This window comes from Betta splendens, chromosome 17 (assembly GCF_900634795.4).
Source record: "Betta splendens chromosome 17, fBetSpl5.4, whole genome shotgun sequence".
Taxonomy (NCBI): domain Eukaryota; kingdom Metazoa; phylum Chordata; class Actinopteri; order Anabantiformes; family Osphronemidae; genus Betta; species Betta splendens.
The window spans coordinates 11,118,832-11,137,718 of NC_040897.2; the positions used below are offsets into that span (position 1 = coordinate 11,118,832).

The 18,887-nt window shown below is 47.9% G+C and overlaps 1 protein-coding gene across 3 annotated transcripts in view; it reads left to right on the forward strand.

Moving 5' to 3' along the window:
- The window catches only part of agap3 (ArfGAP with GTPase domain, ankyrin repeat and PH domain 3), an 85,057-nt gene that overhangs the window by 11,032 nt on the left and 55,138 nt on the right, over positions 1–18,887 (forward strand). Inside the window, exon 1 of one of the 3 annotated variants that reach the window (XM_055503691.1) lies at positions 16,012–18,712. The exons of the other annotated variants lie outside the window; for them this stretch is intronic. Within the exon in view, the coding sequence (XP_055359666.1) occupies positions 18,607–18,712 (106 nt within the window). The 5' untranslated portion in view covers positions 16,012–18,606. Of the gene's footprint in view, positions 1–16,011; positions 18,713–18,887 lie in introns of those variants that run through there. 3 annotated transcript variants of the gene reach the window in all.

The window sequence follows — 18,887 nt, forward strand, 5'->3', positions numbered from 1 at the left end:
GAAGCCTAAACTTAATGTTCGTCATGTCAATGCGGGAGAAAAGTTAAGTTTCTTAGCACTTTTGGTGTAAATATTTAGACGAAGCTTGTCTTGAACTTTTAATAGGTTTAATATTTAGTCAGGATGGGCAGAAAATTCATGTAAATGTATGGTAATGGCTATTTCTTATTTTAATGTCTGAACGGTGGCAGGTCCGTTTCTGTCGACTCTGATAAAAGCAGAGGACGAGCTTTGTCAGTAAAGCTTTCGCTCGGCAGCAGGTTCTGGATCAAACGACGCTGGCAGACGTGATCTAAAGTCAACACAGAACATCTCCGTGATTGCTTCAACCACGAGGTTCTGAAGAAATGCATTTTAATATTGAATTTATATTTATTGCTGCGCTATCTGACACTTACCTGCAGAAAGACTCTACTACCTGCAGTGAAAAGGTTGAATTTATCACTAAGGTCTGATTTGACATCTTTTGACTTATTTTTGACATCTTAGAAAAAAAGAAAATGTCAATCACATAGAAACTCATCCCGGATAAAGCAGGTCCCGACAACTTGTGGCTGTTTGTGATGATCTCATAAATAATTCATTTAAATTTTTTGATATGTGTTGTTGGGCTCCTTTTTATTGAGTCACCTCGGTAGATTGCGGCGCGGTAATAATAGGTATCAACAGAAGACTCCTGTCAAGTGAACACGTTTATTACACTTAATGAAACGAAACCCATCAGGCGCTTGTTGGAGGATTTATTCTGAAAGGTGTCAAACTTCGGATGGTGTTGCTCGATTTTTTAAAGAGGAATGAGAGTAAACGACGGTTGATATGTTGACAATGTGCACATCCAGCAAAAAGTAACGTTTAATATCAGCTCCGTGCACAGGCTTTATGTTTTATCGTATCCATTTAACCACATTTGGGTATAAATAAACAAATGCATTCATGTTATAATGAATATTACTCATCATCTAATGGGTTTTCTTTCTCTCTCTCTCTCCTGCTTTCATCCTTGATGGATTCCCAACATCATGCAAATCTGCAGGTAAGACTCACACACAGACACCACTGCCTTTTACAGCAGCCGACCTCATATAAAGCCTTTCCGCAGCTCTCTGTGCCCGCGCCTGCTAATATTTAGACTCAGCAACTGAAGGTGAATGTTGACATTGCTGCTCATTTTTGACATCCGCTCTGTGAATGGGGAGGCACATTCAGTCCTGGGCAGGTTATAAGCGGGGCGGCACAGAAGAAGGAGCAGTATGAAGAAGACCAAAGACCTTCGGATTGTTTCTGTGGCGCGTGGGGATTGCTCAGAGCGATAACCTCCAGAGAGGAGCCCAGATGGGGATGCCGTCCTCTCAGCTGCCCTACTTCCCTGACACTCCTAGCACGTAGCAATTTGTCTAATCTGTCTGTGGCTCTTCTCTGGCTAAGCCAACCGTATAATTATCCTGTATGTTTTAGCCTCGCCGCGGTGTAAGATGTGCATAATTTCCATACGATACTGTGGCCAGAGGATTCGTGTCGTGACTGACGGTCCGATCAAAATAGGAGGAACTTCACACCATCGGGAGCGTTAAACACGCCGAAGCCGCGTGCTCCTCACTCACCCGCTCGATGCCACGTGTCAAACCGGTGGATGTTTGCTCCACAACGCGGCGTGCGTTTAATGGCTGTCACGAGCGCGGCGGCGGCGGCATCGGAGGCCCGTGTTTCAACAGCACAGCGCCGCTCAGCGTGTGGCGACGCATCGGGCCGCGGCCGCTAGAAGCCACTTCACACTCGCCGGGGAAGCGTCCGTGATGCAGGAGCCGGATGCGAGAGCCACCGTCTGAGCACTGAGGACAACACGACTCGGCGCTCACAGCCATTCGACATGTGCTCGGGCCGACGCGGTCAAAACAAACCCCCGCGACCCTTCGGCTCACGCTGACTGAGATCCCTGTGGTCACGGTGACGGTCTGCGGTTTGGGGCTGTCTGAAGCGGTGGAATGAATTGGACTTTGTGTTGCTGACATTTAGAGTAAAACGATGCCGCTGAAAGACCGACCGTAGTGTGAGTGAGTGGCTTTGTTAGTGGGTGTGCTTTTATCTAATCGCATCATTTGCTTTTTTTTCCCAATTTGGACTGGAGTTCATTTTCTGATTAACAAACTTGAGCCACAATGTTTGAGTAGTTATTTTTGAAAACAACTAATGAAGCTAAAATTTCAAAAACACCTAAGTTTGAAACCCATGACAATGAATGTTTATAGTCACTTCAGAAATGGCGACTTGAGAATTGACGTCGGCCTTGCTTCTCATTCTGTGCGGTTACAAACTCTAATGAATTGTTATTCAGGCTTCCCAGATGTTCTTACAAAGTGGATTTTGTCTTTCTTTTTTTTGGTTCAGATACTTGTTTACACTCCACATCTCCCCACTTATAATCACATCCGGTTCATGATTGTGTTTTCGCTCTTCAAACAGTATTTGGTAAAATGATCTAATTCACGTATCTACACACCCGAATCAAAGGAAAAAATGGCCTCACGTCTGCTTTTGGCCCATTTTAGGAGCCTTTTGTAACATCGGCTACAATGTGTGTTGTAATTGGCGAAGCGGCATCTAGTGATGGGACTCTTCTGTTTCCCCTCTCACTTCTTTAATCACTACAGAATCAAGGACGTAACGTTGGAGTCTTGGACCTCCACCCTGTTAGAGCAAAGCTGCTGAAGAGCTGAATGAATGAATGAATGAATCAGCTGGCAACGTTTTTCTAAGTTGTTCTTTGTCTCTTTCTCTCTCTCTCTCTCTGCGTTATCTGGAGGTAGAAATGACTGAGAGGGTGATGATGGCACCATCACCAGCTTTGATGATTCACAAATGTGCATATTGGTAATGATAGCAATTTGACAGAAAATGACAAAATGCTTCCCCTCTCCTTTGTCATCGCACCGCTCCTTATCGCGTCCCCGCTGCCGAGCCTGAGCCTATAATTTGCGTATTTTTCTCGCCACCTTTTTCCGCATCTCATCAACTTTTCCGAAACTAGCGGGGAAGTCTCCGATGCCGCTTCCCACTGTTGTCGTGCGCTCTCTCGGCGTCGCGTAGCGTGATTTCTGGCGAGCGCGTCTCTTGAAAGTCTTCCAGAACTTGGAGAAAATCGCGGCTGACGCAACTCTCCTTCCACGCGGCTTGAATTCAGCATTTTTTTGGCCCGATGATGCGCTTCGCCAGCCTCGGAGTGTGAAATTTGCTGTGACGTGCCGACTTTCTCTCTCGCTCTTCGTCTTTTTATCTTTCATTCACTGAGCCGCACAATCGACATCACTTTCCCCTGCACTTCCTTAATTCTTCCTTTCTCACAAACGCAGATTTACTCCTACTGCCTTGCAATGATTATCTATAATGAGGCTTTAAGCCCAAGCCGTTTGTAACTCTTTTGCAAATAGGGATGTGTTGGTAAAGAAAGGATTTGCTTGGTTTTGGCCGGAGCTGTTAATGTGTCGCTCTAATAGTTTTGTGTTCTTTACAGCTGCACCGGTTTGGGTCTGGTTTGACTCTGCAGTAGTAATAAAACAACACAATGGCAATGTGGGAGTGAACCCATCATGTTTTTTCAGTACTATACTTATTTTGGAGCCTGTTTTTGTTTTTAAATTGCATTGACACTAGAATAGGACTATAGTGACTTATTCCCCAAACCTATGGCTGTCCTGGTACTAATCAACGGCTTAGCACCTTGCTGAAGCGCAGAAACAGGGGAGCATCCGGCCCCGGTGCGAGGAGGAGGAGGAGAATGGGCCTCAGTCGCCGGATGTGTAGTCTGTGCAGTCATCGCTCTCTTCCTAATCTCCCTGTTCACCCCCCGGTTCACCGCCATCTGTAGACGATGCCAAGGCCCGGCCTGGTGGCAGAGTTAGACTCACAGGCTCGGAGCGCCGCCAGGCTCGAGAGGAGAATCCTGGAGGGAAAGGGCCTTTTTGCAGTTCACGCCTGTCTGTCCTGCACCCTTGCTCCGCGGCGCTGGACGCCGGCCCGCGGCGCTGACGTAGGCCGGCCTGCCGCTCAACAAGACAACATCTAGCTCATCTGGCATCCGAAACGTGCGCGCAAGAACAAATCCCCCGATCGCGGATTAGTCACCGTCTGCAGAGAAGCGTCGGTTTAGGGCCCGTCGCAATCAAGCCGCACCTCGGATCACTGCAGTTATTCTCTAATCTGTGCCTTTTAAATGATTTGATGGGCAGGTTTCATTTAATGCATTAAAACGGATTTTGTCTCTGCCTCCCTCTTTTTGCGGGAAGCATCTAATTTGAAGCCGTCGAGGTTGAATTAGAGCGAGGTGCACGGTCTCCTTCTAAGCTCTATTCCCTTGGAGAGCTGTCTTCCCCCATGTAATGAGAGCGCTAGCCACCTAATGCCTAGCAGCAGAAATAATGAGCCCAAACGTGCACAAAGCCCGTGCTTATGTCTTCACGCATCTCGCTGTATTTGTTGCGTTGTTTATTAACGCTAATCCCGCCGCAGATAATGGCGAGCGCATGGGATGCTCTCAGCTCTGACCCGCTCGTCTTTTGATTCAATACAGGTTGACTAATTGGTGATGTGAGCTGAGATGGTGAGTGAATCCCCTCTCCATGGTTACGCATCCTTTATGCTTATGGCCAGCTACAGTAAGGAACATTTTGTCTCGGATGGTGTGGTTGGTGAGCCAGATGGAATTCAGGCCGCGCGGAGAAATAATTTTAGTTCACTCTGGGGACGGCTGCTGCCAAATTGTCTGATTATCTCTTTTCTGCGCCTGCTTTTCCTTCGTAACTAACAGTCAGAGCAGCTGTAATAAACTGGTGGCCACTGATTAGTCTCCTGCAGGGCGGGGAGACAGGGATGGGAAGTTATAATGGGCCGTTTGGGAGGAGGAGAGCGTCCGTGTTTGCGCGGCGCCGAATCCGAGCCGTGAGTCTGTCGCCCCCGCGAGAGGAGCTGGTGCTCCCTGATCCACTGCCTCTGATCCCGTCGCCTGCAGGAACACGGGCCAGGGTCACGAGCGGTCCTGCTCGTCACTGTCCTGGGAGGAGTTTTAGAGTTTCATACTAATATTTGCTAATTGATACTTGTTTTGAACTTTTCATGTGCTTCACACAAGACGGTTTGACTCCAAGCTAAGCTCCCGCGTTTCTGAATAATTCTAGGTTTTTCTGATGGAAACTTGTTGGTCTTACGTAACGCGAATGCGCTCGTCTCTCTTTTTATTTATTTATTTATTTTTTTTATTGCTCTTCAATTATGAAAGCTGCATTTCAGAAGCGCACACTCCACAGTCGCGCTGCCGCTTGAGCACGAAGTCCGTCTAGACTGAAAAGCTGCACTTTTTCATACGGGTTATAGAAACGTGGAGGCAGGACTTGTCCCCCCATGAAAATCGATGCAGCTTTGACCTGAGGGATAAACACCGACTCTTCCGAAAATAGATTTTTTTCATTTAACTCTATTTGCCGACATGAAGCTGAAGTTTAGGAAAGGTAAATGTGTTTCGGTGAATATGAAACAAACAGCACCTCTTTGTGTACGGATTTGCTTTGGGCTCCAGGCAGCGTTGCCACTGGGGCTATAGTAATCAGGGTCTGGCGCGGTGCCTTGGGTTTCTACAGTATGTGCGCGCATTGTTTGGTCGTGTAGTGGTTTGTAAGAAAAACAGCATGGAGCAATATGGTTTGTCCTCCCATAATGTATCGTTGGTCTCTCACTGTGAAAGCAAGGTTTTCTCTTCTACCTCTATCCCTCCCACTCTCTCTCTCTCCCGCTCGCTCGCTCGCTTGCTCGCTCCCTCTCTTTCCTTTCTCTCGCACTCTGCAAGGGTGAACGTGGGCGGCTGTACAGAGCTTGACAGCAGTGCTCTGTTGAATGTAGACTAGAAATGGGGAATAAAGAAATCCAACACCCATGGAAACACTAAGGCGCTCTTGATAAAGGTGCTTGTTTCTCTTTAAGGCTGTGTATGTGTAACAGTTGCGATGCACCATTTTGCGCCATTTGTGTGTAACAGTTCACGTTTCACCAAAAGGTTGATTGCAGTTGTCTTCAATCGACAGCGAGCCGAGATTAGTTGTTTGTATACGAGTCTCCAGCTGATGATTTCCTCCATCCTGCTGCATATTTTGCCTGTGTTTAAGCCAGGGGATATTTGCATCCCATGAATTCTTTTGTTTCCGCGCGCGCCTTTATGTCGGCATCCCTCTCCCCTTCCCTCGGCTGCTCCCCCGCTGTGATTTGTGCAGGAAAGGGCTCCGCAGCAGTGATACTGATGAGCACAGCATCAACCTCCAGCTGTGTGTGTGTGTGTGTGTGTGTGTGTGTGTGTGTGTGTGTGTGTGTGTGTGTGTGTGTGTGTGTGTGTGTGTGTGTGTGTGTGTGTGTGTGTGTGTGTGTGTGTGTGTGTGTCCGTGTATTCGTGCTGTTTTTCCGTGCGTGTGCTTCAGAGTGAGTTTCCCTGTGCGTCACGCCACCTTTGACAGTGCCTTGGCATTGATGAATGTAGAAGCAACTGGGTCGAACTAAGTTCTACTCGCAATTCGGCCGCTCTAGTCTTTGTTTCCTTTGCACAAAGACGCACAAATTGGAAGCCGGCGGTATTTAGTGACGGGGAGCTGGTTGGGCGGATGGCCGTGCTGCTGGCTGTGGAAATGACTGGAGAAGATCAAAATAAGTGGAGGACTCAGGCGTCTCATATTGACTGTTTACATGCGTTCACACTGTTTTTTGTCGATCTTGACATAAGAGTAGATGTTGATGTTGAAACCCTCAGGACATTTCAGGTGCGGCTGCAACGACGCGTCCTCATCTTCGCTTATGTAATTAAAAATCGTGCCATTTGCTGATCTCATGCTTACTCAGCGGTTTGTGTTTTGATGATTAGTTTTGATCGTGACTGTCTCGGTTTCCTTTGAACACGTCGGGGGAAGGAGCGCGCGCGCGCTGTAGTAATTGGAATTTCAATGATACCCGTTTATCGGAGCTATTTGAGGAAGATCTCGGCTCGTGGCCTACTTTGTGGGGATGGAGGACTGCGGCGGTTTTATTAGCTCTTGTCATCTGCGCGACTGATAGAACGCAGCGTCTTCACGTCTGCCTCCCTGATGTTTCACGGCGGAGCTAAAATTCAACCCGACTCGCTCGCTCGGCGAGAGGAGAGAGACAGGCAGATGTGGACCTAAAGTCATGAATGAATGGATGAATGAGAAATGAACTCCTGCGCGAGGAAAATGTAAAATAGAATTTGTCTTGACACTTACACAGGCGCGAGGGCTTTGAGGTTGCCTAGGCAACTGGTTGCCTGTGCGATGGATGGGCAAGTGGGTGTGGAGTCAACAGGGGTTTGTGGGCCGGTGAGAGCGGAGGCAGGCGATTGGCACGCGGCACACGCCACATGGGGGCCGGCGCTGGCGCTTCCACAGCGGTGCTGACCCTCGTCCATCTGCTGGGAAATGAGGAGGGTCCTGACCCGCAAACGCAGCTGGAAGCCAGCGGCGCTCTGTGAAAACCCCACCAATCGTGGGACACCTGGTGAAGGAGGAGGTCTGCAGTTCAGCCACAGTCGGTGGGTTCGTCGTGAGCCGAGGCGGCGAACGTCCATACGGCTTGGGAACGACTCAATAACGCCGCAAACAACTGTTTTTATAATGTAGTTAATTAATTTAGAAAACTGACTCCCAGTTCACTATTGGCTACAACCAATGGATCACTGTCACATATTTTTCTAATTATGTCTAAGTTATTTGACCCAGAATATACAAATACCAAAATATTTGTAGTTTAAAGACAACATGGAAATATGTTTTAGGTTTTGATCATGTAACTGGTATTTTAGTCAATTTCATCCATTGTTTTGGCTCATCATCAATTTTATTGATAAGATTATTTAATTATCTGAGAAAAAATTAGCACAATATCCAAATATGACATGATCAGAGATCATAGTTTAGGTCCTTTTATTAGACTTCCCAACAGGCCAGTTCATGACATGAAGTCTGCTGTCAAGCAAACACGCAGGCTTTTAGTAAAGGTCAAGGATATTGTGGTTTTTCTTCTAGCGTGCAGTCACACGCTGCTTTCTGTTTACTGTCCATGTGGCGCAAAGGCAACCTGAACTCTGGGAGACAGGTGGCGGAAAGCACAGCGCACGCATTGGAATGCACGAATGATCGTGTGTGTTTGTGTGTGTGTGTGTGTGCGTCTGATGCCATCTAATCCCGAGCGGCACCGTTTCCACCCAGTTTATTAGCCGCGAGTAGCATCTCAGCTCCAGCTAATTATTCATGAATTTTATTTTAAATGCGTTTTCCCCTTCAGCCATTTTGTTCTTATTTTGAGCAAGAGGCCGATCACCAGTGAGAGATTCCACAGAGGATGCAGAGTGCGTGGGCCACTACCCCACTGATGAGCTTCTTATGTAACATCCGTCTTCCAACCTCTCGCTGCTGCTGCTGCTGGATTGTCCACAGCTCACACTGTGCAGAACCAGCTCTTCCATGGGCCCATGTTCAAGCGTTACACATACAGCTTTGAAATATCTGCATGTAGGACTTGAACAAGATGTGGTAAGATCTGCTGTAAATCTTTTAAAGGGGAGATCTGGAAAACATGAGCGAGCAATGGTTACGCATTCAAAAAGAATCTCCTCCTTTTCATCCGACCTCGTCTTTGCCACATTTCCGATCAGTAAAAACGCTTATAGCTGCAAATATTTCGAGATTGTCTGAGGGCATTTCTGATTTCGTACAGCAACAGTGACCCCCTGTGGCCGTGCTCTGCCACCAGGCGAAGCGCTGCCTGTGCGTTTCAGCTGTCACGGAACCAGAGAAGGTGCAACGCATCGGATTGGGCCGAGACCACGAAAACGGCGTTAGGCAAAGCACGGGGAGGTGCAGGAATAGAGCGTGGCTGTGGTGTCGTGCCCACACGGCCCGTGGGCAGAGCTTACGCTGGGATTTAGACCAATCTCCTCAGTTTATTGTGTCAGGCCAGTTCTCAGCCGGTGGCTAAAGTCAGATTAGCTATTTGTTTACTCTCTGCAGCTGTTCCTTCTCCGCGGACTCGGCACAGATGCTAATATTTTTGCGTTACCTCCGCGGATGTGGTGAGTTCCTGAGAAAAGGCCAGTGAGTTGGAATAATTTAGTGTCCTTGTCCTTGAGTGACTGTGTTTCTCATTTACTGAGCATCTTTGCTTGACTGAACTGGGATAGAGACACTTTCCCCAAGTGACCCGTGCATTTAATTTCTCGTGTCCTTTTCTCGGGTCTCCCGAGTTTCTTTACAGTCACGTTGTGTCTTGGGTTTATTACGGACATCTTGGATTTAAGTGCCTGGGCTGTGACTTTGCCTTCAGCTGTGGAGAGAACACAAAGTCAATGCAAATCTAAACGATGCACTTCTGATGGTCCCTATACACAATAGGAATCTATGTTATTATAAGGCCCATTAGGAGATATTAGGATTAAATATATTATTAGACAAACTGCTAAGTCCACTTGTGTTTAAAATTCAGCCAAACCCTTGAAACTACGGCCTCGATGTAGATTGTGCCTCGTCAGTAGTGTTTGCTCTGCATCGAATGTGCGTGTGCTATGACTTTTTCAGTGTGTGCTCTCAAGGCGAAGTCTACTTAGCGCTGCGAGCGCGAGAGCCAGCACAAATCAGACCGAATCCCGAGTGCAGCTGCTTTTCTGATGGGTATTTTCACAAGCAAACATGTATTTACCTCCTTACACGGAAGCTAATTTGCCATTTGAGTTGCAGGAAATTCCCATCAAGACTGATGGGAACAGTCACTCGTTTCTGTGTTCATGCTCATCTCAAACATTTCATTCATTTAACGTAAACGTTTTTGTGGTTTAATACTTTTTGAAGTAGATGTTCAATCCTTGAAGTGAAGATAAGTTACTCAGATTTGTAACTGGACGGTAAAAGGACATTTCCATCGCTGCCTTTGGCCCAATGAGAAGCAGATTCCTGTGTAATCAATACTACTTTAGTCATTTAAGTAAAATCAATTCTGATTATATCTGATTAACTCGTACCAGGGAGGAAAGCCAGTCACTCACCGTGACAATAACTTCATTAGGCTTTGTCTTCTTGCGCACAGTAGACGTGAGATGATCACTGACGTCAATGCGAAATCAAAGCGCTGATGTCAGCCCAGCGCATGCATTTAGATGGGCAGGTGGCGTTTAGCTGGAAATGAGGCGAGCTGAAGTCGGAGGGGGGTTCGTACCGATGGTGAATTGGAAGTGCGTCATCTTTTAGCGAGACGGCACGTTAGGAGGAGCGCGAGCGCCAACTTTACTTAAATGGGTTGATCCGAGAGGAGCTGAATTATCCGTTTGATCCGGTTGAAAGGAACCATCTGCATTAGCTCGTCCACGCTGCGGCTGACTGCATACCAACAGCGTGACTTCAAAGGACGGGGACGGAGAGCCGGGGCTTGTGCTGCTTACTTTTCACCGAGCCCGGTTCGGATCCAATCACGTTTGTTTCCTGTTGCATCTTCTCCCAAAATGCCCCGAACTCTAAGCCTGCCTGCTTTTTTATCTCCGCCCTGCATTACACAGGGATTTTCTGCAAACAAACGAGTTTCCTTTATATTCCACTTCCTTTTACATTATTATTATTTCAGAGAGTTTGTTCAGGACTCTGACCTTTTATGAATTTCTGTTACACAAAGGCTCATCTATTTTAGAAATGTGCTATTATTCAACCCGGTGTGTGTCGGTTAGCACATTAAACAGTCACTGCCTGAAAGCAGCGGCAACGCTAACGTGGGGTCAGGACCGCAACATTAGGCTGCGTGGCAAGATAGTGCAAAAGATAAAGCAACAGAAACAATAATAGTCATGACCACATGTAAGGGGGGCTGGCGCCGCTGCCCTAAAACATAAGGTCACGCTGGTGGAGAGTCACCTTTTCTGTGGTATCAGACCGTGAACAGTGGAGATATTGGATTATTTCCTTTCAGTTTCTGATATCCATTATCATAAAAGGTCTCTGCTGCTCCTATCTGGCCTTTTTCCCTGTGTAGATGGAGAAGGCCTGTGTTATGAGGGGGGGGGGGCGAGGGCCAAACCCGCATGCATCGGCTCAGACTCCATACAGACAAAGGTTCCATCAGTTAGCAACATTCAAGCCCCAAACACTCACCTCCACTGTTTTCAACAGCCTACGTCACGGCTAGTGGCGAAACGGGAGGGGGCGGGGAGTGTTTGTTATCTTCTGTTACTTTTTCCACCATCAGCCTTGAAGCTGTGGAGCGCTATAGCACCTTTCAGCAGGTTTCTCCCTCCGCAAGCGTTCACACCTGTCTTTTCCTGCTAGGAACCCAGAAATAGTCCACTGCAGCAGTGTGCATCTCCAAGGGGTGGGCAGCCATGTGACCTCACAAATGACAGTACCTATGGAGATGCCTGGGTAAAAATAGCAGCACTGTCGCCTTCTTCTAGTACCGTAGATCAGCCCTTGTGGGGGGAGGGGGGCTTCCCCTGAATCCTGGAGTGTCTGCAGTTATTTATCATGCGGGGTTGCGTAACACAAAATCACATTATGGGATCAGATCTTCCCCGAAGGTGTGGGTGCGGATGAAGGCGGCGCATCTTGTCGGATTTTGAGGCGGCGGTTATTTGTAATGGTCTAGTTAGAGGACAGGTCTCCCTTCTCCTGGGCAAGATGCTGATGCAGGGAGAGGGTTGGAGGGCTGTGGGCGGATGGGAGCGAGTTAAAGATGAAGAGACGCAGGAGGAAGAGGAGGGAGGAGGAGTAGGAGAATCTGGAGGAGACCACGTTCTTGTCATTTTTTTTGCCGCTGAGGATTGTTTTCCAGTAGCTCAGCTCATTAAGCTGCTCATTTCACTCTGGGACACATGGAAGGAGAGAGAGGACATATATGTCATATTAGGACACAATCAGGCTCAGTGGAAGAATAAGAAGAAATCAATTGCTGCAAAGTTTGCATGAATTAGAGGTTTAGCAGGTTACGGCCCTTCAGATCTCAATGAGGCAGTGATGTTGAATAATAATGTACACTTCTGATTGCACTGCAAGATACATGCCATTAAGTACATTCAAGTGATCTCTGGGAAATGATATCCATAAATCACAGAGCATCAGCAGCTCACGTCTACCGTTTTTCGCCCTCGCTCATTAAACACTCGTTTGCTGCCATTAAGATGTTCTGTCTTGCTAATGATCGGTTTCAGGTGCAAAGGTGCCGAAATGTTCTACATCTGTGCAGCGTAAGCATCAACATTAGCAGAGTTTTGGATCTGCGGTGCAGTGGTGTGTATGACATGGCATCACAAAGCAGACAGTGTAGCACCACTGGGCTTCTCCCATGGAGGCCTGCATCAAGGTCTTAACTGTACCTGTAAGGCAGCTGCCTGCTTGGACTGTCTTCAAAGAGCTCGGCAGTTATTAAAGGAATCCCGTTGGTACGGCTGATATGTGCCGCACTTTAAATCGACTCGATTGTGACACTTCCCAAAGGGAGAACTCCCCCTCGTCCAATAAAAAGGGTTTGTCAGCATTTGGAAGCATTCCATCTCCGAGCTGTAAGTCTGAACAAGCTGCGATGATCTTTTCTGGCGGTTTACTGGAAACGAGGGCGGAGTTCCGGTGGACGTCCCTGAATGATGTGACTCCATTTGACGACGAACGTGTAACAGTACACAGGCTGGCGTTTCATCAAACCAGCAACTTCGATGTATTTCATTTGCAATCTTTTATTTGCTGATCTACAAAGCGTTGAAGCAGTAGTTTTGTGCGACGCTTTCACCACCTGACAAAAGACAGAACGGTATGTTCAGCGCGCCCCAGTGCCCCGCGGGGAATCACATGTACCGATCAGCAGTTGTAATATCCTTGGACTTACAATAAAAAATAACATGCAAAACAAAACGACGAGCACATGTTGGCGTTTCTGTGTTTTTCATAATGTCCCGACTCGTTGAGCTTTTCTGGACTTGGCTGACGCTCTGGCAAACGCCCTGCAGCAGGTCTTCGGTCTGGGGAGCCAAGTTGCAGGGATTACTAACTCGGCTCCATCTCTCGCCGTCTCCGAGTCCAGCTCGATCACGATGAGTTCTCAGGACTCACCTCGACCTCTTGCTCACGCCTGCATCATGTACTGGACCGAAGCGAGAAGCATGATGAAATGTTCCCTCCTCCGCTGCACATTGGAGTAGCAGGATGGTGTCATTACGTGAAGGGCACCTAAAAATGTGATGGTGTAACAGAACTGCCTCTTATTGACAAATAGAGCTGTCAGGATACAGATTGGTGTAGAGGCGTTCATGTCATTCGGCCAATGTAGGAGACGGCCGTGCCTTAATGTTAATAATGAACACGGGCTCATATTTGTGAAAGCAATGGTTTACTCATAAATCTTCGAGACAGATTATGCGTGATGCTCTCTGATGGCTCCTCATTCGAAAATCGTGCTGCCACGGTTTCCATCCTTGTTAAACTCGAGGATGATTGTCTGTGGAACAAAACCTCCTAAACCTATGTCTCAGGCTGCGTGTTGGAGTTTTTCATCAGTCACAGATATGCTTGTTAAGTAAACATAACAACAATTAATCCCACGTTGAATACAGGACTCATGATGCGTCACTATCCTGGAGCCATTATCTGTTGGAAACCGATTGCATAAGTGTTTGCCGTAAGCCAGCAGCGGCGTATCAAAGCGGGGAGTGCTCAATCTCTCCACGCTGGGGTTTTATTTTGGAAGCCCGAGGTCAGTGAACTGTGTCAGCTTGGTGGAAACAAACAAACCACCGCGGCGCTGGGATCAGCCGGCAGATGCTCCCGGTTTGCATGTTATCGGCGCCGGCGGGGAGGACGGCGTTCCTCCCGCCGTCCGTGTAATGTGGTGTTGTCAGCGTCGGAACCGCGCTCCTAGCTTATTGTCTCCTTGTGCATGGGCGGCGCAGGAACGGAGACAAAAGGCGTGGGAAATTACATGGGAGCTTGTGCCCAAATGTGTCGCTATTCTTGGCGCCGCATGGAAGGAAAAACCTTGAAAGGAGCGGAGGGAACGGAATTAGACGATATGCCGTCAACGTATTGCCCCTATGGAAAAGCAGAAGACCTCAGGATCGACATGTCAACTACAAATGATTGTGTCTTATGTCGTGAATACTATCATTTACCTAATGAGTTATACACGCATCATAAATAATTCATTAGAGCTGAACTTTTTCGACTATGTTGCAGCAAGTTGATGTCAGTTTGTGATTGATGGCGCCGTGATGGCGTTTCCATTTACTTGAACAACTTCTGGGTTGTCGGTGGTGAGACACCAGGAAGCTGAACTGAAAGCCAGATGGCGCATGACTGACATGTTGCATGTTCCCTTTTAAAGAGTAAAAGATGGAGGCATTTGAAGGCTTCGCAGCTCTGTGACGTACGTAGACCTGCGGCCAAGGAGCCCCTCGCCGGATTCTGAGGGGTCGCTCTCGGCTCGTGAGCGCCGACCCACCCCTGACCTCTCCGGCTAGCGGCGACCCCACAGCTAGCATTAACCCCTCAGCTAGCATTAACCTCGCAGCTAGCATTAACCCCGCAGCTAGCATTAACCCCGCAGCTAGCATCAACTCCGCGGCTAGCATTAACCCCGCAGCCAGCAACAACCCCATGGCTAGCGGCGAGCCCCGGGTTACCGTGATGTCAACAGGTGATGTCGCCACGGCGATCGCTGCTTGTTGCCGGGCCTGGGTCGATGTGTTAGCGTGGAGCGCCTCTGTCGCTCCTGTGGAGGATCGGCGAGGAGGCCCTTTCTTTGCCGCTCCACAGTAATAACAGAAATTACACTGGTATCACTGCTACTCCCACGTTAGAACGAGGACCACAGAATGTAATACCACATCAAAGCGAGTTTGGAGGCAAGTTTTATAAGATGACACCAGAAGTGAGCGGGGGTTTGCAAACTAATGTGTAGAGGGGGAGGAGGACTGGGAGCCACCAGCCCACAGAAACTCTGCAGCTTCCGCCTACGTCCCCTCACTGGTCATTATTTTGTCATCCTCAGCGAACCAGCATGCTGCCTCTGTGTTTCCCTGTATATTTCCCAGTTGTTGAAATTCATGCTGACCTTTTCCGGCTCTAACTCGTTCGACTCCCTTCAGCCGAGGCTGCAAAGCCTCACCCACAGTTTTCCGCACCTCGCCTCTCTTTCAGTGGAGACATCAGACAAATCGGTAACACACTGGCTGGCAGGAGGGTTGCGATAGGAGTCAGAGAGTCCAGGCTATTCATCCGCCCGTGCACGTACACAACAGGCGCAGGTGCAACAGACAAACATCGATTCCCGGCGCTTTGTGTTGACGCCGAGGGAAACGGCAAAATTAGCTGCGAGCATTTCAGATGTCAAACAATTAATAGGACGCGGATGCGTCTCCAGCAGCTAGCACGCCGCCGCTGTCTCCCTCCCATTCAATGTCATGCATTGTCTATCTCTCACGCGCTAAACACACGGCTCCTTCAAAACCTGAATTTTAGAGACAGAAGCGTCTGGAATTTTTTCACAGCCTCCCACAGACGTCCTCGAACCTATCATTTTCTCTGCAGTGGAGCAATGGTGACGTATGCTCGTCGCTAGCGCAGCTGAATTTTAAAACGCTCAACACCCACGCTCAATACCACTACTGCAAGCATAATTATCATAAACTTTCCTCGTTGTCTGTAGCCCTTCTGTCTCCCTGTGCGATTCTGCCGGCGTATCCGTGTGCAGACATTAATTCAGTGTCGAGGCGAAGGGGGTCTGGCAAATGTGTGTGTGTGTGTGTGTGTGTGTGTGTGTGTGTGTGTGTGTGTGTGTGTGTGTGTGTGTGTGTGTGTGTGTGTGTGTGTGTGTGTGTGTGTGTGTGTGTGTGTGTGTGTGTGTGTGTGTGTGTGTGTGTGTGTGTGTGTGTGTGTCTTTTAGAAAATTGCCAGGTCATTGTGTAATCGCTGTTGCTGTTTAATCACCTGGATGCCGGGGAGAGGGAAGGCGCATCTCAGGGTTTCACAGTGTGTGTTTGTGTTCGGCCGTACGTGCTCTGGATGCACAGATGCACGCGCCGCCTCCCGTCGCAGTCGCTTCGCTGTTTGTTTTCATGCGTCGCCGCGTCTAGCGTCGCTCCTCGTCCTGTTTGGGAGCCCGCGCTGCTGTGCGTTCGAACGAGCACGTGCTTCTTCTTGAATAGTTAATAGAGTTTGCATGTGTTCCAGGGAATCGTTTGACGGATCTATTTGTAATATTTTTTTTGAACCGCAGCATTTGTTAATTGCTGCCGCAGAGAGACGGACGGTCACGCCCAGAAAAACACCAATGTTCCCGAGAAACTTACAATTAGCACTAATAATTTAGTTTCTTGTCTCCTCTTGAAGCTGTGATGACATTTTTCATTTTTTATGGCAAAGTAGCATGATCAGTCATGGGAAAACCTTAATCATGAGCCCAAACATCAGTTAAACACACAATATCCCCATCTTAGATTATTATTACACTACTGATGCACATTTTGATTTTTTTATTCTTCATTTAAGTAATTAAAATAAATAACAATGCAACAACACAGCAATACAATGCACAAATAAAATTAAAAGGCCTATTAAGCTCAGATGGGGGTTTAAAGGTATCAACCCGTTTTTCTACATAGACTTTTAGTGGTAACAACCAGTCTCGACTTGTTTTCCTTTTGCCCGCCAGGAATTAAAATCCACATGTCAGAATCAAGGGGTCATTTATTATGATTGAAGCCCCTGGCAGGGTCTCCGCCATTAGCAATTCAGATCAGTCCGAATGGTGATGGACACATTTTGACTTGCTCCAGTCTTTTTCCATCAATTGCTTCTCTGCGAAAGCTGTGAATAATCTCGTGCTCCCCCGTGCAAAACACTGATTTTCACTTCGCATGTTCACATGAGACTCTATTCCAAGGCCTGACATCAATACCTATGAAAAGTCAGGAACATTTTGGTTCTCATTAAATCTGGTGAGTCACTGCCGCAGGCCTCCGTGCTCATTTGTCATGCGAAGATCCCACCGCGCGCTGAATAAACCTAACGACATGTATGTTTGCGCTTCCAGAGAGTAGATAACACCGGTGGTGCGTCTCTCCACGTGATACTTGCTAATACTGGATGCTCCGAGTCATTTGTGAGTCGTGTATGTGTGAATGAGGTCACTAACACCTTGTTACCAAATAAATTGGGCCGTTTTCGGCCTAATGCCGAGGGCTTTAACTCGGGGAGACGCCTTCGTGTGTCCGTTCCACCGCGTTTGCCAGAGGAAGCGAACTCCTCGTGAGGGACTGTGCATATGTGCGCGTCTGACTTCCTCTCACTGACTCATGTCCTAATACTGATGAGGGGTTAGTAAGCTCTACTCATGTGGCTTGGATGCATCATGCAATCTGCTAGACAACACCAGTGTTTGTCACACAAAGTGTCTGTGTCCCTACATAAACACACGGGTGCCGCCTGTCTGTCACGTCTGCTGCTCAGACGCAACAGTCCTGTGGGGCTGCGTTTGCTCGAAGGCGACAGGTAATTGATGCCGGCGCGTTTACTGCAGGAAAGTCCTGTTGAATGAAACAATCTTTGACTGAATTTAATAAATTGCCAATAATGGCACCAGCTTTGAATTCAGTCAAAGTTTTATTTCCTTTAAGAAAGAAATTGAGGAATATTCCCTGTTGTATTTAAGTAATAGAGAGATCTTTTTTGACAAAGAACAGTTTCTCTTAATTTATGGCCTTCAGTATAAAAGAAAGAATGATAAAGTACTAGAAAAAGCTCTGAATGTAACCTAGAGGAACTTGGGGGAAACCACTGGACGCTCGTGTGTCACAGTGACGCGCAGGGATTAGATAAATAACAGCAGAGCATCACGACATCAGCTCACCATTGGACAGGTGTAAACACCAGAGGATACAGAGGAAGACGGCAGAGCCGGAAATCCCAAACATGTCCAACCTGTTTCAGTGAAAAACCCTCTTCGCCGCCATCAAGATACGATTACACGGGGAAAAGCATTTAGCTGTGGAACACGGGGGAAGGAGGGAAGCACAACAGAAGCTCTGTTACCTGGCCAGGGATTTACAAGAGCACAGGTTTCCTCTGGACCAAACCACACGGACAACAGGACAGTGGCTTTGCCTTAAAACTCTTACTCCTACTGCTAGCGGGTTCCCAGGCAGGACCTTGCAAACCAACACCTGCATTACAGATTACCAGCAGGAAGAGCCTCCAAGTGGACCATGACACTTGGCCTCTCAGGGCCGCTTCATCAGACTGATCGGTAACTGCCCAGGCGTCTGCTGGTCACATTATCGGTCTGCGTGGAAGGTGCACCGTGGCCACAGCGTGATGCAACTGAACTTTTTTCTAGTCTTGCTGGACCTAATGGAGGACTACCGTGCTGCAGCCTAGAGTTATTCTCAGTAATGCCGTTATTCTCAGTAATGCCTGCAAGAAGCACAAGATGATGAAACCCCCGGCTGAGAGGGAAATGATTCAACCCGACACCTGGACGTTTTCTCTTTGAATGCTCACGTTGTGGATCCCGGAGATGTCCCCTGAATGAAGGTAAAGCTGGAAAATGCTGCTGTGCTTCGGGAGCCGGAGGCGAAATCGACACCATGAGATCCAGTGGAGCGAAAGCAACTGTTTGCAGGTTATTCCAAACCCCTGCTTCCAAGACACAGGTAAAAGTCAGCACGTCGGACAGGAGTTGGCGTCTGTGCAGCTTGACAGTGGTAATACTCAGACCAGTCTCTCATAGTCTGCATGTGAGGTTCCAGTACATGCTGAACATTCAGGCAGGCGACTTCCTGGAACAATACCTTAAATGCTTTCAGTTGTTTTCATTCTCACAACAGG